This window comes from Hemitrygon akajei, chromosome 7, assembly GCF_048418815.1.
Source record: "Hemitrygon akajei chromosome 7, sHemAka1.3, whole genome shotgun sequence".
In the NCBI taxonomy this organism is placed as follows: Eukaryota; Metazoa; Chordata; class Chondrichthyes; order Myliobatiformes; family Dasyatidae; genus Hemitrygon; species Hemitrygon akajei.
The window spans coordinates 134,234,180-134,256,984 of record NC_133130.1 but is presented as its reverse complement, the minus strand read 5'-3'; the positions used below and the strand labels follow the sequence as shown (position 1 = coordinate 134,256,984).

Sequence of the window (22,805 nt, the reverse complement as noted above, 5' to 3'; positions counted from 1 at the left end):
TGTTGAGGCCCTATGCTCCATAAGGAGCGAAAAGGATTAAAGAAGGACCCTAAACAGTCCCAGAATGATGGTCAATGCAAAGTCAGGGGAAAATACTGTAGCCAATGAAGAAAATAGGTCCGCATAGCCATTTGTATGTTGAAACGACAGTGACGAATGAGACTTTTAATGAATATTTCTCATCAGCATTTACTGTGGAGAAAATAATAAAACGTGAAAGAAATGTGGGAAAGGAAACATGATGTCTCAAACCACATACAAGTGGGCAGGAAGGAAGCACTAGCAGCTTGGGGCATATTAAGGTGGATAAATCCTTATGAGCTGACCAAATGCGCCCCTTTGAGTGTAGGAGACTGAGAGGTAACTCGTAGAGGTATACAAAATCATGAGAGGAAATAGATAGGGTGAATGCACTCGCTTCCCCCGCCCCCACCCCAGAGTCATAGTCATAGAAAAGTACAGCATAGAAACAGGCTGTTCAGCCCATCTAATCCATGCCAAACCATTTAAACTGCCCACTCTCATCAACCTGCACTGGGATTGTTGCACTCCATACCCCTGCCATCCATGTACCTATCCAAATTCCACACTCTCAAGACCCTGAGAGAAGAAGCTTCCCCTCATGTTCCCCTTAAACTTTTCACCTTTCACCCTTAACCCATGACCTCTAGTTGTAGCCCCACCCAACCCATGGAACTACAAGAGTGGAAAAATCAAAAATCAGAGGGCATGATTAAACTGAGAGGGGAAGTGCTTAATAGGAATTTGCTAAGCAAGTTTGTATTTCACACAAAGGATAGTCAGTATATGAAATGTCAGAGGAAATGGTTGAGGTAGATACAATTACAGCTTTTAAAGGACAGTTAGGACAGGCACATGGATTGGGAAGGTTTAGACAGTTATGGGTCAAAATAAGACTAGCTTGAAAGAGGCATCTTGGATGGGCTGAAGGGTCTGTACAACTCAAAGTCAATATCCCAGGCTACTGTGAGATGCAAGAGGGGGAAATGCTGGCACCCTGAAAATGAATTTTAAATCTTCATCAGTCATGGTCTCAGAAGGCAGACAGTCTAAAGACCAGTAGATGTGGTCACTATTGAAATTAGATAATAGTTCATAAAACCTCTTTAAAAGGCACAGACTAGATGGGCTGAAGGGACTGTTTCTGTGCTGTACTTTTCTATGATTCTATAAACATATTGACAGGGTCCTAAATGGGAACCTAACCCAAAAGCTTAAAATCCATGGGAAGTTTTATCCTCAAATATGGTTATTAAATCTAAAGGTTCATATGGCTTAGTCCATGGATTTCTCTGATCTATCTCCATAGAACCATAGAACACTACAGCACAGAAACAGGCCTTTTGGCCCTTCTTGGCTGTGCGAACCATTTTTCTGCCTCATCCCACTGACCTGCACCTAGACCATATCCCTCCATACCCCTTTCATCCACGTACTTGTCCAAGTTTTTCTTAAATGTCAAAAGTGAGCCCGCATTTACCACTTCATCTGGCAGCTCATTCCACACTCCCACCAAGCCCCCCCTAATGTTCCCTTTAAACTTTTCTCCCTTCACACTTAACCCATGTCCTCTGGTTTTTTTCTCCCCTAGCCTCAGTGGAAAAAGCCTGCTTGCATTCACTCTATTTATACCCATCATAATTTTATATACCTCTATCAAATCTCCCCTCATTCTTCTACGCTCCAGGGAATAAAGTCCTAACCTATTCAACCTTTCTCTGTAACTCAGTTTCTCAAGTCCCGGCAATATCCTTGTAAACCTTCTCTGCACTCTTTCAACCTTATTAACATCCTTCCTGTAATTAGGCGACCAAAACTGAGGCTACTTTTTTAATGCCTGGTCGTTAATGACCAGATACAGGACAGAAACTGGTCCTTCAGGCCAGCATGTCTCCATTGACTACTGAGGCAAGTTAAACCAATCCCATCTGCCTACGTGTAATCCACGTCCATCTATTCCCTGCCCGCTGACGTGTTTCTCTCTTAGATGTCTCCTGTGCATTCCAGGCACCCACAACCTCTCATGTTCACATTAACCATGTTCCCCAACTCCAGCTGTTCATCATTAAGTGTCTAAGACAAGGGTTCCCAACCTGGGATCCCTCAGTTAATGGTAAAGCTCCATTGCATGGTTGGAAACCCCTCCTCCTCCAATATTCACATGTTAATCCCCCTGGGCAAGGCAGGCAGCATGTGTGTAAAGAACAAAGACAGACAACATTTCAGGTTCATACCCTTTCACCAGAACCCCAATAATTTGGTGAACGACTCTGTAGAAAGGTCAGTCACAGGAAACGTTAACCGTTTCTCCAGTCACTGTTGATGCCTGACCTGGGAGTATTGCCAGCATGTTCCGTTATCACCCCTCAACCATCGATCAGACTCTTCACCCCATTCACTCACCCTATTGCTGAACTGTTCCCACAGCCTATGGACTTACTTTCAAAGACTCTTCATCTCCTGTTCTCAATATTTATTGCTTATTTATCTATTTATTTGTTTATTATTTTTTCTCCCTTTCTTTTTGTATTTGCGTAGTTTGTGCCTTTTACACATTGGTTGTCTGCCCTGTTGAGTGCGGTCTTTCATTGATTCTAATGTGTTTCTTGCATTTTCTATGATTGCCCTCAGGACAGTATACAGTGACATATATGCACTTTGATAGTAGATATACTTGGAAGATTTACCTTGAATATGGTGATGTATATATACTTTAATAATAAGTGTTTTTCCCAGGGTGATTACCGCGTTATTCACCCTCACTATCCCTCAACCCCATCTCGGAGGATCGCCAGCCTCCTCTCCCACGGGATGTCTTCCCCGACCCCCCACCCCCTCCCCGCCGGGCTCCCGGCCCTACAGAGTCTCCACTCCCGGCCTCACCGATCTCCACCTGCAGCTCCTCCTCCTCGGTGCGGCTGCCCTTGAAGAAGAGCAGCACGGACAGGCAGTCCTCGCTGTCTGTGTCGTTGAGGAAGCGGAGGATGACCAGCTCATGTCGCCCGTCGTCCCGGTTCAGCAGCTCATCGAAGCAGTCGGGCCCGATCAGGCCGAACGCCTGGTAGACGCGGTCCCGAAGCCACTCGATGCGCGGGTCATCCAGCGACATGTCGGGAACCGGGGACCAGGCTCTAACGGAGAGCCGAAGGCCCCGTCTCCATGGTGACTCCTGCCGCACTACTTCCAACGTTTACAGCCGTTCCCATGGAAACGACCCACACCATTGAGCTAGTCATTTTCGAGAGTTGATCTACTTCATTTCAGCGGACTCAGTGTTAAATACTGTAGATATAACGGGGTGTTGATTGAACCGCTGAGGTCAATTCTCTTCCCACTAACCGAACGCGAATAAATTCTCAACCTATTCATCAGTGTCGAGCCGAGGCTACGGGACGCCGTTTGTACCTTGCCCACGATACGCAATGACAGATGGATGAATCAGAATTATCAGTCTTATATCACGTGAAATGTGTTCTTGTGCAGCAATAGTATAACGCAAAGACAATAAAGCTACAATAATAAATAGTACTGATAAATACATGGCAGGGTTGACATACATGGCAATCCTGCCCAGGCTTGCTCCCTGGAAACTTTCCGAGGAGCAAACCCATGGGCTCTCGAGACAACGGATGCCTATAAATACATGGATGGCAAGGGTATGGAGGGCTATCATGCGGGTGCAAGTTGTTGAGACTAGGTAGCTTAAATGGTTCAGCAGAGACTAGATGGTCTGACGGACCAGTTTCTGTGCTGTATTTTTCTATGACTCTAAGTAGTCCCCAGACCTGTTTACTCAGTTCCATAGATACTGCCTGATCTGTTGAGTTCATCCAGCATTTTGTGTGTATTGCTCTGGTTTTCCAGCATCTGCAGAATCTCTTCTGTTTATAAATGGTGCATAGTGGTATTCATGCACTGTTCAGAAATCTGATAGCTGTTCCTGAGTAGATGAGCAACACAAAATGCTGGAGGAACTCAGCAAGTCAAACAGCAGATGTGGAGGGGAATAACTAGTCCTCCTGTATTTTGTGTGCGCGCATAGCTCAAGATTTCCAGCATCTGCAGTCTCTCATGTTGACTGAATGATTGTGTGTTGGTCTTCAGGCTCATGTATCTCTTGCAACAGACATAAAATGCTGGAGGAACTCAGCAGGTCAGGCAGCACATGCGAACAGTTAACATTTTGGGCCAAGACCCTTCTTCAGGACATTAACATCAGCGGTTTAATCAAAGGTAGTAAATAGGACAAAGACAGAAATTTCCAGAACAACCTGGGTAGCCAAATATTTATTGCTTGTTTATTATTATTATTGTTGTTTCTTCATACTTACTGTGAATGCCCACAAGAAAACGAATCTTGGGGTGGTATATTGTGACATATGTACTTTGTGCACAGAGCCCATGATTCAGACACAAATCATTCAGCATGGCTCAACTGGATGGTCATCTTGCTGAAAAATTAGCCACGTATAGATTACCATGAGATCACTGACTGCTTCAGCTAACCACGCGCAGGAAAGCGACAATGGGCGGGTTAAACAGGGGAAATGAACAGTCACAAGCACTTGCATCATTTCTATTCATAAATTACGGAGTCATGAATTAAAAAACCTTTTATTTTTAGTATGAAACTAAAATTTCATTAAGGCGATAGGCCAGTTTTTAACAGAAACTATCATTTGCACTAAATATTTCAACATCAATTTGAACAGATCATGTACATCTGCAGACAGTGAGCATTAGATCAGGTAAACAATGCAAAAAAACTAGAGGGGAAATATAAAAAATAGTCTTATATAGGGGAGCAGGCAGGAGATTGGGGCTGAGGGAAATAGATCAGCCATGATGAAATGGAGCAGACTCATTGGGCCAAATGGCCCAATTCTGCTCCTATATCTTATGGTCTTATTCCTTGAAAGGTAGTGAAATAATAGAAGTATTAGTTGATTAACTAAAAAACAGAATTTTCTAGTCTTGTCCAGGAGTTCATTACAAAGCAGAGACATTAATAAATCAGAGCCACATTTATAAAACAGTGATGACCTGCATCCAAAGTGTTACAAACCTCCTCTCGTCTTTTCAATCTGTTAGCCTGATCAATATCACATCTTAAATTTTACACATCAGAGATGCAATCCAAAGTACATAATGCAAGTCAGGCAGCTAAATCATTTCAGTATTTAGTCGGCAGAAGAGTTGCGCAAAAAAAAAATTCATCTGAAATATCATCACATTTTACCTCCTTTTAAAGAAACTAACTTTATTACACTCTTAGTGATACCTAAACAAAGTGGAATATAAATAGATTACAATGTTAAACATAGTTAGTTACCTGGATAGCCACACTGTGGCAGGCGAAACTGATGGGGAAGGAGGGAGACGGGTTTTCTGTGGCATTTCAACGGCTATGAAAGGACAATTGTCCCTTGTCTGTGGCACCCCTCATCTCCCTCTCTCCTCCTCCCAGCCTTGCAAAAATATTGCCAATGCAAACTTAAACTCCATAAATTAAACATACACATTGAAAGTACAAATGGATTGTGGTCCCAGAAACAAAGACAGTGCATGCAGCTCGGCTTAATTTATTTCACTGCCCTGTCACCATCAGTTCCTACACTTCAGGGCAAGGACCTCTGACAAACATTAAAAGCTGTACAACTACACAGACTATAAACCTCACGGTGCAGTCAACCCAGGCAGGAAAGCAGCTGATTGGTAGATACAAGGATAAATTTTGTTTAAAAACAGCTTCCGTTGAAGATGAAATCTTCGTTGAAGTTTGTTATACGGTCGTGTTTGATACCTTCACAGTGAATTCCCTGCAGCAGCTCAGGGGCTCATGAACCCACTTTTTAAAAAAAAACCTGGCCAAAATTTGCAATAGCTAAAAGCTGAGAATCACATCAGACAACCACCCTGAAGTTATCCTCCCTACAGTCTGCCCTGCACTTTGCTGTGACGAACCCACCAGCAGATCTAACGCCCAGTACTTTTGAGCCGTATCTCAAGAGCATTAGGAAAAAACGCAGAAGGCCACCGCAGGTTCGAGATCTGCCTGGTGCTGGGGAGAGGGGAGGTGAGGTATGGCAAAGCCCTATCTGATCTTGAAATCAAAGAGCAGAAATTTCAAACTTAGACAGTGCTAGGAATCTACAGGATGAACAGACCCTAATGAAAGTGAAATAAAACTGCAGATGCTGAAAACCTGAAATAAATCAGAATGGTGGAGGTGCTCAGGCAGCATCTGTGGAAAGGGATGTTTCATGTCCAAGATCCTTCACCAAAAACAAGGCAAATTTCAAGGGGTGGCCGGTCCTATAGGCATATGCTCCACAGCCTCACTCTTAGCACCAGAAGAGCGACATACTTGCTTCTAACTGCTACACCAACCCATTTCATCTCTCAGAGATAAACCCTCCGATCAACCCACCTCTTTGACGACCTTCCCAATAACTGGAAAGGTGTTTTCCCTCTTCCCGAATTCTTACAAAAGGTACCAGACCTGAAGCCTTAACTCTCTCACCACAGATCAACTCTCTCAGCTTTCCAGCACCTTTGCCTTCACTCCAATGTATCCCTCAATTTACAGACATGCCTTTGTGCAGACACTGAAAGGATTTATCAAGATCATATAAGGAACAGATTGGCTAAGATGTATGGAGAGGGGTCAACAGGAACTATTCCAACAACGTCACCATCTCCCAGCTGTGACCCAAGTCTGGGGTCAGAGCTCCACATATCCATACTGACCCATGAACTCCAGTGCAGAGCCGACAGAAGTTTGAATGTAATTTTGTCCTTGAAAAGTAACAAGCCAACAGGATCAGTATGGCTTCCCACTCCAAGAGTTTAACAGCAATGAGATTCTCTCCCCACCGATGACAACACTCCTCCAGAAGTCTAACAAAGGAGACAAAAGCAGGAACCCTTCACCCCTCCCCAGAGAGAGGTGGGGCTCAACCAACCCCCCCCCCAACCCCAGCTCCCACTCCAAGAGAGGACAGACTCCCCCCTCAACACCTACCAGTCTGAAGAAGGAGACAACAGCAGGACCTCCCATAAGAGGTGGGATGTCCAGAGAGGTTCAGCACTGAGATTCTTCCCCCTCGAACCCCACCAGTCTGATGGAGGAGACAACGGCAGGACAAGAGGAAAGCATCTTTTATCAATCAGGATGCCATGTTTATGATGCTCAGTTATTTTTGCAACAACATTCAATGCGTGCACAAAATAATGTGATAAGCACCTTTCTCGGTGCTGTGGTCTGACCAGTATTAACCAGGAAGTCAAATAAAAGCTCCCTGCAAATTTCCTATTGGGTTTTTCAATTTCCTCAAAAATGGTAATATCACCTCTGAAGGACATTTCGGCATCAGTGTGAAGAATGAAACGGTAAATAACGCAGGCTCCCTGTTTCTGTACACCTGCCATCATCACCCTCCTTGCCCCACACTCCCCTGCCCCGGTTCAACCTGCCACTACCAGGAAGGTCCCATTACAATGAGTGAACCCCAAGGGGGACTAACCGTTAGGTTGAGGTGGACTAACGGACCGAGGGGTGAGTGGGCTAACCATTAGGTTGAAGGGGATTAACAGACCGAGGGGTAAGGGGGACCAACTGTTGGGTTGAAAGGGACCAATGGACCAGAAATTGCACTTTTCAGCTCTAGGAAGTAAACCTCCCCATTCGGCACTCACACATGACCCGTAGAGTTTAACTTCATAATAGCTCTGGCTTTCCAATTGGAAATATTCCTTGCTGGATGGATCAAATATCAAAACTATCAAAACACTTCCAGCACTCTGTGTTAATTCTACCGTACATCTTTGCTCACAGTGAAAACACTAGGCACATAATGTCCTTCACGTTCCGTAAAATCTGGAAGTACCTGAGGTTGCAATGGATGTATTTGTCTGTCATTAGTGGGGAAACTGGTGCGTATTTGGTAAGGCAGTCACTGTGCAAAACGAGAAGCCATGAGTGTCACATGACATGCCAGTGACATTCGGGAAATCCACATGCTCACAGCACAAATCTAGGCAAAGTCATCAATGTTACGAGTGACCAGCTTGAAGGAGAATGGAGAAAATTTGTATCCACTGCCCTTGTAGAACTTGTTTTGAAATTCCACCCTGACGGAGAGAGAAAAAAAGATTTATTTTAGCATTCATTTCCGTTTCCTGACTTTGCATTGAATCCTGATGGAGGGTCTCAGGCCGAAACGTCGACTATTTATTTTATTGAGATACACAGCTTGCTATAGGTCCCCCCGGCCCTTTGAGCTGCACTGCCTAGCAACCCCTGATTTAACCGTAGAGTAATTACGGGATGGAGTGTATGGGGTGTCCAGGGAGTTGTAGCATGTCTGGTGGTGGACTTGTCGTGCTCCGCATAGGGGCAGCTCATCCACCTTTGGTCCCCACCTACCACCCAGCTCTCACCTGTGGCTTCAAGTAACTGTTTGCATGGGACAGTGGCCATACCTTGGTACACCGCTTTGACAGGTGGGCTAAACCAGATGAGGGCAGCCGGGAACCTCTGACACCAGTGAGATAGGTATAGGAAGCTCGTAGGAGTGAAGCCAGTTCCGGCAGACTGGGCGGATGAGATCAACTACGAGATCCAACGAACAAGAAGGCGGTGCTGCAACGCTTCGTAGAGAGCGAAGGGCATGACAAGGCACAAAAAGCTTCACGGCTGTCCACTGAAGCTGAAGAAGTCTCCAGTTGTGATGACTTTTCATACCACTGGACCAAGGTTCTGAGGTAAAGCAAGTGGAACTGCCCCAGAGCAACGGTCTTTTCACTATAAAACTGCTCCCGCACAGGGTACGTTATCACCAGAAATGACGGGCAACCAACACGATCATGGGACAATTACAATGACAAATTAGCCTACTAACTGGTACATCTTTGGACGGTGGAAGGAAACTGGAGCACCCGGAGAGAACCCACACTTTGCATGGGAGGATGTACATACTCCTCAGAGAGGACGCCAGAATTGAGCTCTGAACTCCGATGCCCCGAGCTGTAATAGCATCGTGCTACCCTCTACCATGGCTCCCCAAAGATACCCCTCCACAGAAGCTGCCTGATTTGGTTTGTCCCTCTAGTCTAGTATTGGCCTTCTCAGAGCTCACAATGTCTCCAGGTCATCTACAGATTTTAAACATGAGAAAGTCTGCAGATGCTGGAAATCCAGAGCAACGCACACAGAATGCTGGAGGAGCTCAGGTCAGGCAGCATTTACAGAAATGAAGAAACAGCAGACATTTCGGGCCGAGAATCTTCTTCAGGACTGGAAAGGAAGGGGGGAGATGCCAGAATAAAAAGGTTGTGGGGGGGGGGGGGGGGGGAGGGGAAAGGAGGCTAGCTGTAAGGTGATAGGTGAAGCCAGGTGTGGGAAAGGTCAAGGGCTGGTGAAGAAAAATCTGATACAAGAGAAGAGAATGGACCATAGGAGAAAGGGAAGGAGGAGGGGATCCAGCAGGAAGTGATAGACAGGAGAGAAGAGGTAAAAGGTTAGAATGGGAAAGAGAGGAAGGGGAAGGGGAGAGAGATTTTTTTTTAAAAAAATTGGGAGAAATCAATATTCATGCCATCAGATTGGGGCTACGCAAACAGTACACAAGATGTTGCTCCTCCACCCTGAGAGTAGCTTCATCTTTGCACAAGAGGAGACCAAGGAACAACAAATCAGAAGGAGAATGGCAAACGGAATTAAAATGTTTGGTTGCTTGGACTGGAGAGCATGCCGTATGAAAATATGTTGAGTGAACCTGGCCTTTTCTCCTTAGAGTGAGGATGGGAGGTGACCTAATAGAGGTGTATATGATGAGAGGCTTTGATTGTCTGGATAGCCACAGGCTTTTTCCTGGGGCTGAAATGACTAACATGAGAGGGCACAGTTTTAAGGTGCTTGGAAGCTGGTACAAGGGGGATGCCAGAGGGAAGTTTTTCACACAGAGAGTGGTAGGTGCATGACATGCACTGCCAGCAACGGTGGTAGAGGCAGATACGACATGGTCTTTTAAGAGACTCTTAGGTAGCTACATGGAGTTTAGAAAAATAGAGGGCTATGCAGTAAGGAAATTCTAGGCAGTTTCTAGAGTAAGTTACATGGTTAGCACAACACTGTGGGCTGAAGGGCCTGTAATGTGCTGTACATGTCTATGTACTGAGAAGTTCTGCTTTTGGTGGATGGAGCAGACAAGTCCAGGAAATGGCACCTGCTACAACTAAGTGCAAGTTGTTGATATTAAAAAAAACAGTGGTCCTTGCATTATCCTACCAGGGACATCCACTGTATGAGAAGCAAACACCTCCCACTACTTTCCACTTCACTAATTTTCATTCCGTGCCCCATTTGCTCCTCATCCTCCTGAAAACAAGCCTGATATTGCAACTTTTACAACCCCATTTAACACATCAATCCCCTTTCCCTTAATCAAAAATATTCAAACGGGTTGGACAAAATTTGTCTTCAGCATGCTGGATCTCAGTGGGAGTTTTGCGGAAATTTGGAGGTTAGCTTCCTTTAGGGGAGTTAGACAAAGATTTATGGAAAGAGGAGTTTTAAAAGATAGTCATACAGTCATCGAAAAGTACAGCACAGAAATAACCCTTTGTCCCATCTAGTCTGTGCCAAACCATTTAAACTGCCTACTCCCATCAACCTGTACGGGGACCATGGGCCTCCATACCCCTCCTATCCATGTACCTATTCAAATTTTTTTTTAACTTTCAAGTGAAGTTCTTATGCACAATTTGTGCTGGCAGTTCATTCTACACTCCCACCACCCTCTGAGTGGTTTCCCCTCATGTTCCCCTTAAACTTTTCACCTTTCACCCTTAACCCATGACCTCTGGTTGTAGTCCCACCCAGCCTCAGTGTAAAAAGCCAACATTTACCCTGTCTACACCCCTCAATTTTGTATAAATACAGTGGGATACAGATCAATCTGGAGGTCATAATGAAACATCTTGCATAACCAGTGGGAATTAAACTTTACTTACAGACAATCCCCACCCCTTACAGTTCTAATAGAACCTTGCAGTTAATATACAAATATTATTCATATAATTTTTCATCACGAACACTACAGTTAACATCAGTGAAACAGGCGTACCAATGCAATCGGAGAGCGTGCAGGAATGCTGAGAGACCCTCCATGACAAGCAGAATAGCGACGGTAAGAACCGCGAAGACGCCAAAGACGGGGAACAACAACAAGGAGCCAAAATCATTGTCCATTCGCAGGCCCATGTGCAGCACCATCCCCCACAGGACCTCAGACAGCTCTGGTTATGAACAGAAAGGAGCGAAACAAAAATTAAGGCTGTTACTTTGTTCAAATCAGTGTCTTCCTAGAGCAGGGCTCCCAAACGAACCCCTCGGTTAATGGTAGGGACAATGGCATAGAAAAAAAGGTTGGGAACCCCTGTCCAAGAGTTAGATCATTACAATTCTATGTATAATTGTTAATAAACTGGAGGACGCTAGGTAAAGCTGATTATTGAAACAGTGTTGCTCAGCAATTTCATTAGTTACAGCTAATACGTTCTGAATAACTTAATACATTATTGAAAGGAGGCAGTAACAGGCTTAACACAAAAACCTTGTTAGATTTTGTAGCCATTTCCATTGGTAGGAAGAGATGGATCTACTTACGAGCATGAGCCAAACTGAGAGCCCAGAGCCGCAAATACGAAGCAGTGTTAGACACACAGCCCAGACAATACTCTATGGTGTGAATTGCTTGATGCATGAAAATATCACCAAAATCGAACTAGGAGAAAAAAAGAGAAGATGAATTTCAGGTCAAGTGACTGTTTGCAAAGAATTCACCATGTTGGTGAGCCGCTACAATCTGCAACAAAGGGGTTGGAATAGAGGAACAAGAAACCTCTGCTTGGCTAGCTAATGGAAAGGACGGGTATTGAAAGGATTCCAGTCAAAGTAGTACAGTCTTCCGGTAACTAAACTGGACACAGAATTACTCAGAAACTAAATTGTAAACCAATTCAGCCAACTTGAAAGAAACAGCAGAACAACAAGCTGATTGGCTGATAAAAATACACCCTGTTCATGAAAAGTTCTGTAAACCTTATCCCCATTACAAAGGTAATCCAGCAAAACTCCTGCCCACAAGACCATAAGATATGGGAGCAGAGCTAGGCCATCGAGTCTGCTCTCCCATTTCATCATGGCTGATCCATTTTCCCTCTCAGCCCCAATCTCCTGCTTTCACCCTGTATCCCTTCAGGCCCTGACTAATCAAGAATCTATCAATCTCTGCCTTAAGTATACTAAATGACTTGACCTCCAGAGCTGCCTGTGGCAATGAATTCCATGAATTCACCATTCTCCTGGCTTCCTATCATGTTTAACCTTCCAACAGTAATTCAGTTACTGTCCCTTACAACATCAGGGTGAGTCTGTTAGCTCGAGTTTATGAAGGCTGATCCAGCTTGTTCCATGACGCAGCTCCAGCGATATTCTACATGGATTTCTGTGGAATATTCCAGCCCTCCCTTGGATCTCACAATATCTCAGTTTATTTCATTTGATATCAGGTCCTGTCCAGTGATGTTAAACTACTCAATAACAACTCAAACATAGTTGTATTTGATCCCCTCCTCCTTCCCTTTCGCCTATCAGATTCCTTCTTCTCCAGCCCTTAACCTTTCCCACCTACCTGGCGTCACCATCACCTTCCAGCTAGCCTCCTTTCCCTCTCCCCCCCACCTTTTTATTCTTGTGTCTTCCCCCTTCTCAGTCCTGATGAAGGGTTTCTGTTTGAAACTTTGACTGTTTAATCTCCAATAGATGCTGTCCGATCTGCTGAGTCCTCCACCATTTTGTGTGTGTTGCTTTGGATTACCAGCATTTGCAGATTTCATCGTATTTTGTTCAAAGCTTATTTCTGTTAACTTGTTCATCCAATAACCTGGCCTCCTGGTGTAATTCCATCAATTCCTAAACAAACTAAAATGTCCTTTTGAAAGGCTCACAATACTCCATAATGTTTCCGTAACGCCCAATTTAAATTTAACTTCCGTAGCAGGATTGCAACTGCTGTTTGACCTACAGAATTCTGTGTACAGAGCTCTCGTGTTTCAGAGTGGTTCGATTTATTGTGAAATGTGCTCAAGATGCCATTTTCTATTGGCCAGGTCAGCTCAGTGGCCATGGTTTGTGTCTGAAGTCTAAAGGTTGTGCAACAATTAAACTAATGGAGTGTGCAAGAGCATGACTCAGTACACTCAGAAATGTTAACATCATTAAACACAAGTAAAATTATACCATTTGGCCTATTAAGTCTGTCCTACCATTTAATGATTTATTTTCCCTCTCAACCCAATTCTTCTGCCTTCTCTCTGTCACCTTTGATGCCCAAGAACATATGAGCCTCCATTTTAAATATACCCAATGACCTGGAAGCTGCCTTTGGATATTAATTCATCAGATAACTAATACTAGTTACTAACTTAATTACTAGATGAATTCATTCAGCATATCAGTGGGTCATGGGCCTATACTGGTGCTGTTCTATGCTTTAAACTGGAAAAAAACAGATATGATCAATTATAATATTGCTGTTTAGGGATTACAATAATCCAAACCTGGTGGTGCTTTTCCTATATAACTTTACTGGCTATAAAGCTCTTTGGAACATCCAAGGTGAACCCTGACAGCACAGGTGATGTTTATACAGAATTGCCATCTCCCACACCAAGACGAGTGTGGGAGACTGTGCCTTCCACAGCACAAATTCCCATTGGAGCAGGAACAGGCCAGGCCTGACCAGCCACCAGGTCCAACCCATTCCACCTTTCATCAAGATAATGATTCATCTTCCATCTTAGTGAAATGTACAAGGATGGTAAGGCTATGGTTCAGGTGCAGATCGATGGGAGTACGCAGTTTTAAATGGTCTGGCATGGACTAGATGGGCCAAAGGGCCTTTTTCTATGCTGTACTTTTCTATGACTATTTCACCTTCCTGCACAACCCCCATATTCTTTGATTCTCAAAATCCAAAAACCTTTTGATCTCCTGGGTAAAATTTTCCAGACATTCACCAGTCTGAGTGAAGCAATTTCTATTCAGTCCTGTCTTATTCCAAAAGTGTCCCCAATCCCAAATTCCTCATCCATGGGAAACATTCAGCTCTGTCGTGGACAGTCCCAAGCCCAGTTGCAAAAGGAGGCAGGTTGGACATGCAGCTAGCATCCCTATCCCATAATCCCAGAGCTACAAAACCACTAACAGTAACTCCAAAGACCTCACCCCTGGGAGAGGAAGGACTTTCAATGGGTTACACCTTGAAAGACTGGCCCAGGACAGAGACTCTGGCAAGTGCTGTTGGCAGCCTATGCCCCAGTAGGGATGAAAAAGAACAAGGAAAACATCCCCCTGCACCCAGCACGTTGAGTCCTGCAACAAGTTTGCAAGTTTCAATAAGATCCCAGGGTTAACACATCCCCACCAACCACTCCTTTTCTCCATAGACGGCTAGAGACATATCATTCTGCTCTGGCTTGCATACTGGCTACTGTACCATGGACGCAACATCCGTGGCTGATCCCGACCAACAGAGACCTCAGTCTGCATCAGTCAGTTACAAAAGACTTGCACTGTCAGTCAAATTCTGAGATGAAAGGTCTCAGCTCAAAATATCATCTGAAATAATCACTATTACCTGCCTAGCTGAGTTACTCCAGCATTTTGCGTGTTGCTCAAGATCAAGATCTCTCTGCACAAAACAGGATCTAAAAACAGCCTTCTCCACAACTGCTTCTTCAACATTTTGATTAGAAACCTTCTTGTCCTACCTCCTGCTCAGCTCCATCAGGGTGGCCTGAGTGGTTCGAGTGGCTGCCTCCCTGTTCCATTTCATGAGCTCTCAGCAGTGACAACTCCTCTTCACTTCCTCTTCGCACAAGTGTGTAGCCTTTCTGGATGTAAAGCAACATCAATTTAGTCCAGTGATTCAAAGTTATGCATATATAGATTCATTCCAGAGAGGATAACAAGGCCTCAAGGTGGAAACTGAACATTCCTGGAGATGGAGGTCTTCAGTTCTGTGCAGGGGCTGAGGCCGTTGGGAAGATGTTAAGGGGAGTTTACTGTGAGACATTTCAGACCATAATGGGGGTCTGTCACCAGAGGACACTAATTTCACATAATAACCAGGGACCATGGGGGGAGGGGTGTGGAAAAGCTTATTTAAAAAACCCAAAGGCAGATCAAACAGATTCAACACGAATTTCCAAATTCACAGTCATACAAACACAGATCCAGGCCCTTCGGCCCACCAGCACTGGACAGATCATCAGGAATTTATAAATAAGCACAGGGCTTTAAGGAAATAGTGCTGCCAAGATTCGATGGACAAGTCAAACAGCATCCTGTCTGCATCAAAACTGGCCAACAGATCCAAGGGTCATCACCACAAGTGGGTGTTGTGGGACTTATTGGGAGGCTGGTCTATTGTACATTCAGGGTTGAAGTACAGGTTCAAATCCCAATCCAGCTGCTACAGAGAGTAACTTCAAGTCATTCCACAGTTCAATTTTATTTTTATTTAGAGATACAGCACGGTAACAGACATTTCATGCCCAATGAAACCTCCCAATTACACACATGACCAATTTACCCACTAAGCCATAGGTCTTTGGAAGGTGAGAGGAAACCAGAGCACCCAGAGGAAACCCACATGGGTTTCAAACTCCTTACAGATAGCAATGGAATTGAACCCCAGTTTCTGGCGCTGTAATAGCATTCCACTAACCGCTACGCTGTCATGCCACCTGTAAATGTCTTTAATCTTCAAAGAGACTGGGTTAATTAAGTTGGAAAGTGTAGCCCATATAAACGGATACAGAGGCATTACAAAGCCAATCGGGGAACAAGCCATATAGGATTCAGGAGGAACTTTAGGGAGGAGTGGTCTAGAGGTTTATTCGCGGTGAATTTCAACTTCCTCAAAATTGATCAGGGTTGCCTTTATGTAAGCAGCTCAGATTGAGTTGAATTTGTAAAATGCATTCAAGATATTTTTTTGTTAAGCAGAATGGACAGTGCCCCTACAGAGAAGGGACTGGTCTCAACCTTATGTTGAGAATAGGAATGCAGTCTCTGCTTGTCTTTGAAATAAATAACTTGATTTCTGGTTACCTGCCTATCAGAAAGATACCAGTTAGCTTGAAAGAGTACAGAGAAAATATACAAGGATGTTGCCAGGACTTGAGGTTATAGGAAAAGATTGAATAGGACTTGATTTGCTGGAGTGCAGGAGAATGAGGGGCAGTCCTATGGAGGTATACAATACTACAAAGGATATAGACATGGCAAGTGAAAGTAGGCTTTTCCCCCTCAGGTTGGGCAAGACTACAACTAGAGGTCACATGTTAAGATTGAAAGGTGAAATAACGAAGGGGAATCTGAGGGGGAGCCTCGTCCACTCAGGGGCAGTTGCAAGTGTAGAATGAAACAGCAGTGGAAGTGGTAGATGAGGGTTCACCTGGATAGGTTCATGGATGAGAAGAGTATGGAAGGCTATGGTCCAGGTGCTAGATGGGACTAGGCAGAAGACCTGCCAACACAGAGCAGACAGGCCAAAGGGCCTGCTTCTGTACTGAAGTGATCTATGATTCCATGAGATTATCGGTGGCCAGATTAGAAAATTTACTAAGGTCACAGAAATTCGAAGGAGTAGAGAGTAAACAGATTGCCCAAGAATACAGTGGGACGTACATCAATTAGAAAGCTAGGCAGAGTGCTGAAGATGGATGTTAATCAGACAAGCATGAGGCAATGCATTTGGGTCAAAAACTAAGGGGACACAGACCTCAGGAGGCAGCAATAGAGATTCAATGATGGTGTGTGGCAAAACAGATTACATAACAATCTCAGAACTAAAAAAATTAGTAAGAGAATTGTGATCGTTACTCAACAGAAATTATCAGAAGAATGAGAAACATGGCTCTGAAACAATAGTTAAACAAAGGAGTCAGATTGAGAAGCTGTCCCTTCTAAATCGCTCACCCAATTTTAAACCTGTTCCCAAATGTTTTAAAGCACACCTTTCTTATAAAAGACAACATCCTTACTCTCTGCCCGTCTCTCTCACGGTTTTATACACATCTATCAGTTCATCCCTCAATCTCCAACATTCCAAGTCAGGGTCAAGAGAAACCAGCAAATTTATTTAGAGCATTGTGTGCAGTTTGGGGCCCCTTATCTAAGAAAGGGTTTGCTGACATTGGAGAGGAGATTCACAAAAATGATTCTGGAATTGAAAGGCTTATCATAATGGCTCCAGGCCTCTACTCACTGGAATTCAGAAAACCTATTGAATATTAAAAGGATAGAGTGGGCATGGAGAACTGTTCCCCAAGGTGGGGGGGGGGGGGGGGTCCAAGACCAGAAGACACAGCCTCAGAGTCGAGGGACGTCCTTATAGAACTGAGATGGGGATGATTTTTTTAAAAGCCAGAGGATGGTGAATCTGTGGAATTAGTTGCCAACTCATTGGGTGTATTTAAGGCAAAAGTTGATAGATTTTTGATTAGTCAGGGCTTAAAGGGATACGGGGTGAGGCAGGAGAATGGAGCTGAGAGGGAAAATGGATCAGTCATGATGAAATGGCCTAATTCTGCTCCAATATCTTATGGGCTTAAATTTAAAGAGGTAATGAAATTAGGGAAAACACAAGATGTTAAAAATTAAATGAAGGTCTACAGTTTGAGATAAATTCAGACAAAACGGCAGTAAAATAAACCCTGTGGGCCAAACTTGTGAGAAAAACTACCAATTAGAATGTGAAGTGCATAAAAAAGTGTGAACATGTTCAAAGGTCCCTTAGAGATTGAGGGAGGGGCAGTTATCAGGGAAGAAACTGGAAGTGGGGAGAGGGTGGGAACATTGAATCAGACATGATCTTATTGGATGGTGGAGCAAGCCTAATAGGCCAAATGGTCTACCCCCATTCCTGCTTTTAACAGCCCTGCGTCAAAGAGCTGCTGTCTGTGCCGACTTTGAAACTAAAAAGAAAACATGATTACTACTGTGCTTTAGCCTTCACTGCCCTGTGGACAAGATCAGTCATAGACAATGGACATCAGTTCCTCTGGAGGCATCCTTATTCCAGAAGCAGTCTAATTGTCGTCAACAGCTCGTTTGTGCATCGTGAGCTCTGTACAGGAGCATTATGCTGAGTGAAAGACGGATATTGGCCTGGACATCAGGATTATTACCACCCTCTCCTTCAAAATTCTATCATTCACTCGAAGAGATGGGGCACCCGCCGACGGTACAGCTCCCCCGGTGCGCAGGGCTGCAGCCACAGCCTCGCTTACACACAGGGAAAGTGCGCAGTGGTCCATCTTGGAATGAAATCAGTAACCAAATAAGCTGCTGACAGTGGGCTGAGTGGGCAGAAGCAGAAGGTTACAGAGAGGCACTGAACAGGTACAACTGGAAAAATAAATGAAGATCTCTTTAAAAAAATCCTCAGTATACCTCAAGACAAGGGGCTTTTTAAACTCAGCCTCGGGAAGAGGGCATCAACAGCCAAGGTGCCTGACATTTTAACACTCATGGAGCCCAGTAAGGACCTCTGGATCTATTTATCTAAGAACACACCACATGTGGATCTCAAGCAACGATTTGAAAACTTACTCTGTATGTCCCAAAGCTTCTTCCTCCGTGCTGCTTCCAATACAAATATCCGGGCTTCCCGAGCAGCAATACTGGAACGGATAACACAGCAACAACCACCAGGAACACCTGGAATCCTTTCTGTTTAGGAAGTGAGTACAAATAAACACGTCTGAATCATTACACTCTCAGTCTATATCCGGCTCAACCTGCTTCCAACCATTCTCCATCCTCTGATATTGGCTGTCCCTCAGCTAGGAAAGGATGTGCTGGCAATTGGTGAATCCAGGAGGTTCACGAAAATAAATCCAGGAATGAAAGGGTTAATGTACCGTATGAGGAGGGTTTGATGGCTCTGGGGCTGCACTTGCCGGAGTTTAGAAGAGTGAGATATTGAATAGTGAAAGACCTAGACAGGTGAGGGTGGAATGAATGTAGTACCACAACACTAACATATGGAAGCGAATGCGGAACGAGGGAAGACTCAAAACTGGAGAAATGTGGTTTTTGAGAAGAATGATGAAAATAGTATGGAAGGGCAGAGTAACAGATGAGGAAGTGTTGCAAAAGGCCAGAATAAGAGGAGAACTGTTATCACCAATCAGCAAACGGCAGCTGGAATTTCCTAAGGAACAAGAAGCTCAAGCATCATGCAGTGACGGGGAAATTGATGGAAGAAACAGTTGCAGTCAACAGCACGTGACATTCGTGAGTTACATCGAGGGCTGGACAAGCAAAAGAACAGCTTGCTACAACTTCTCAGATTAAAGACAGTAGGGAGACCATGATCGCCCCTGTCATACGACACAGCCCATTATAATGATGATGAGATAGAGTAGATACGAAGAGGATTTTGCCTATGGTGGGGGAGTCTAGGATCAGAGGGCAAAGCCTCAGGATAGATGGACATTCATTTAGAATAGAGGTGAGGAGGAATTTCTTTAGCCAGAGGGTGGTGAATCTGCGGAATTCAGTGCCACAGGCCGCTGTGGAGGCCAGGTCATTGAGTATATTTAAAACGGAGGTTAAGTTCTTGATTAGCCAGGGTGTCAGTGGTTTCAAGGAGACACCAGAAGAATGGGGTTAAGAGGGACAGTAAATCATCCAGGACGGAATGATGGAGCAGACTCAATAGGCCAAATGGCCTGTTTGTGCTTCTACGTCTAATGGTGCTATGGTATAACCTCAGCATTGATTCAGATTCAGACTTGGATTCTCAACCTTTGCCGAGTGTATACTGAGAGACAGTGATATCAGGTGATGGAGAATGATAGGAAGAGCCAAGCTTGAGCTGAGCTTAACTGCTGCAGTGTAGAATCCTTGCAACTAATCTTATTAAAAATTATATCAGTTACACCATCAAGAAATTACAGCAAATTTAGAACTCATCACTTTACACCTGAAGCCTGGAGTTCAGCTTCCCATCAACTACTCCAGGGATCAACACCGAAGATCAGAGCCCAAAGGGTGATCCCAACTCTGGAGGCTGAAGCCCGATGGCTGCGGGCAGGAGGGCAGCCCTGGGGCAGAAGGGAGGGAGGGAGGCAGAGAGGAACAGGGTTTGTTTTGCTGCTGTTGTTTTGTTCTACGTTGTTCTAATGAGCACTGTAGGCACACTACATTGACACAGGAATGTGTGGCAACACTTGCGGGCTGCCCCCAGCACATCCTTAGGTTATGTTGGTTTTTAAAGCAAACAACGCAATTCACTGTCGGTTTCGATGTGATAAATTGACGAATCTGAATTACCTACCTGCCCAGGGTAAAGCTGTGCATCTTCACTGCTCTGCATCACAAACATGTTGATGAAATGAATGAGGATGCTGGGAGCCAGATCTGAATTTGCAGCAGAATACGCCAACCATTTATAAATGATCATAAACACAAGGTATCCGAAGAGAGATATCATGAAGACCAACTCCGGAATAAATACTAGGTAGATGTTAGATTCATTCTTAAAGTGCCTGGATCAGACAAAAATTAGAAAAACAAAATATTAGCCAAAACAACACTTTGTACCTTGTTAAGATTACAGTAATAAATTTAATGGAAGTTTCTAAATTTGAAATCCAAAACACCACTAAAAATTTCACATAAATATATTCACTAAAAGCACAAGGCAAGAGGGCAGGCATTTCCAGTCACCCACCGCCGCCCCCCCCCCCCCAACCCGTTACGTCTGGGACCACCCTTCAGCCAATTCGGTCACAATGATACAAGATACTCAGGCCACAGAGGGTCACATTTATGTCCTTGTGTCAACACACCATTCCCGAACACGGTACCCAGACATGGTGTCAACAATTATAGCCAAAGAACGACCTCTCTCCCTTTCAATCTAATTTCTCTTACAGTGCTAATATTCTGCAAAGGTCATTTTCTTTTTAGGTTGTGAGTGTAACTAGTGGAGGGTCCTGAGGAACAATTTCTGGACCCCATTTAAGACCACAAGACACAGGAGCAAAAATCAGACTCGATGGGCTAATCGGCCCATCGAGTCTGCTCTGCATTCCATCAATTCCCGCCACCGTCTGTAAGACATCTGCATGGTCTCTCCGTGACCGCGTGCACTTCCTCCTTCTTCCTCCCACAGTCCAAAGATGTACCAGTTGGTAGGTTAATTGGTCATTGTAAATTGTCCTGTGATTGGGCTAGAGGTAAATCGCTGGGTGGCACAGCTGGAAGGGCTGGAATGGCCTGTGCCATTTGTGGGTAATTTATTATTCCCCTCAACCCCAATCACCTACCTTCTCTCTGTAATCTTTGACACCCTTACTATCGAGAACCTATCAATTGCTACTTATGTTAATAGCCTGAAGGAGGGGAGAAGTGCCAATCAATAGGTGGAAAGTTAAAATCACCTATCACAACCTTTGTTGCTTGCAACCGTCCGTGGTCTCTCTACAAATCTGCTCTTCTAAATCCTGCAGACACATGTTATAATCCCAATAACGTGATCGTACTTTTCTTACTCCACAGTTCTACCCATAAAGCCTCACTAGACGAGCTCTCCAGTTTGCCTGACTGGTAATGCCACCTTTCCTGCTCTATCACATTTTAACAACGGGATCCCGGAACACTGAGCTGCCCAGTGAGATGTACAGGAAGGTGTTGTAGCCTGCTTGGCATTGCTGCCTGCTGCTCCTCCAACAGTGCCCTTAGGTCAACTGCAGGGTCGTGAAGGGATTACAAATGATTTCATCAAGGAACATACCTGAAGATGGGTCTGCACCTTAACCTGAAGGCGACTAAAATTATGACTGCTGCCAGCAATACCAATTTCTATCTCGATGGCGAGGAAGTTAAAGTGGTTGATGGTTTCAATTTACTTGGATCAATGATCATCACCAAAGCAGTAAGCAGTCAAGAAGCCCAATGAAGAATAACCTTGGCAGAGCAGCCATGAAGGATTTAGAGAAGATCATCGGAAACAGGAATCTACCTCTACATATAAAGATTCAACTTGTGCAGGTGATGGTATTCCCAATGACATTATATGGATGCGAAGGCTGGACGGTAAAGGAGGAGGATTAGAAGTATATCGACGCCTTTGAACTGTGGTGCTGGAGGAAAATACTACACATCTCGTGAAACCTCTCTCAGAACAAACGAATCTGTCCTCAATGAAATCAAACTAAGTCCCTCTCCGGAGGCTCAGATGACAAGACTCCACCTATCGTACTCTGGGACACAAAGTGCGAAGAAACAGCTTCCTGAAAAAGGATATCATGCTCGGCAAGGTGGAATGGCAACAGAAGAGAGGAAGGCCGCCAATCAGATGGATGGACAGAATAGGGAGGAGCTACAAACGCAACGTTATCTACAATGAGCCGCCTTTCTGAGGATCAAAACTCATTTAGAGCGACTATCCATAGGGTCACCATCAGTCGATTCTTAACAACAACCCATAATGCCTCACTGGACAAGCTCTCCAGTCTGTCCTGATGGAGCATTGCCATGACATTTTCCCTGACTAGTAATGCCACCCCCCTCCTTTAAACCTTCCCACTCTGTCATGTCTAAAACAACGGCATCCTGGAATATCGAGCTGTCAGTCTTGCCCTCTCCTACAACCAAATTTCATTAATGGCCACAATGTCTGAATCCCACATGCTAT

General features: G+C 44.5%; 2 protein-coding genes across 3 annotated transcripts in view; both read right to left on the bottom strand.

Moving 5' to 3' along the window:
• The window catches only part of dnah10 (dynein axonemal heavy chain 10), a 281,462-nt gene extending 278,093 nt beyond the window's left edge, over positions 1-3,369 (bottom strand). The window contains exon 1 of the mRNA XM_073052027.1: positions 2,905-3,369. Within this exon, the coding sequence (XP_072908128.1) occupies positions 2,905-3,130 (226 nt within the window). The 5' untranslated portion in view covers positions 3,131-3,369. The remainder of the gene's footprint in view (positions 1-2,904) is intronic.
• Positions 3,370-4,619: 1,250 nt separating this feature from the next.
• The window catches only part of LOC140730936 (V-type proton ATPase 116 kDa subunit a 2-like), a 58,742-nt gene continuing 40,556 nt past the window's right edge, over positions 4,620-22,805 (bottom strand). For both annotated transcript variants that reach the window (XM_073052016.1, XM_073052017.1), the window contains 6 exons: positions 20,442-20,652; positions 18,710-18,829; positions 14,860-14,982; positions 11,693-11,810; positions 11,151-11,322; positions 4,620-8,154 (listed from right to left, as the gene is read on the bottom strand). In XM_073052016.1, coding sequence (XP_072908117.1) covers positions 8,058-8,154; positions 11,151-11,322; positions 11,693-11,810; positions 14,860-14,982; positions 18,710-18,829; positions 20,442-20,652 — 841 coding nt within the window. In that variant the 3' untranslated portion in view covers positions 4,620-8,057. The remainder of the gene's footprint in view (positions 8,155-11,150; positions 11,323-11,692; positions 11,811-14,859; positions 14,983-18,709; positions 18,830-20,441; positions 20,653-22,805) is intronic.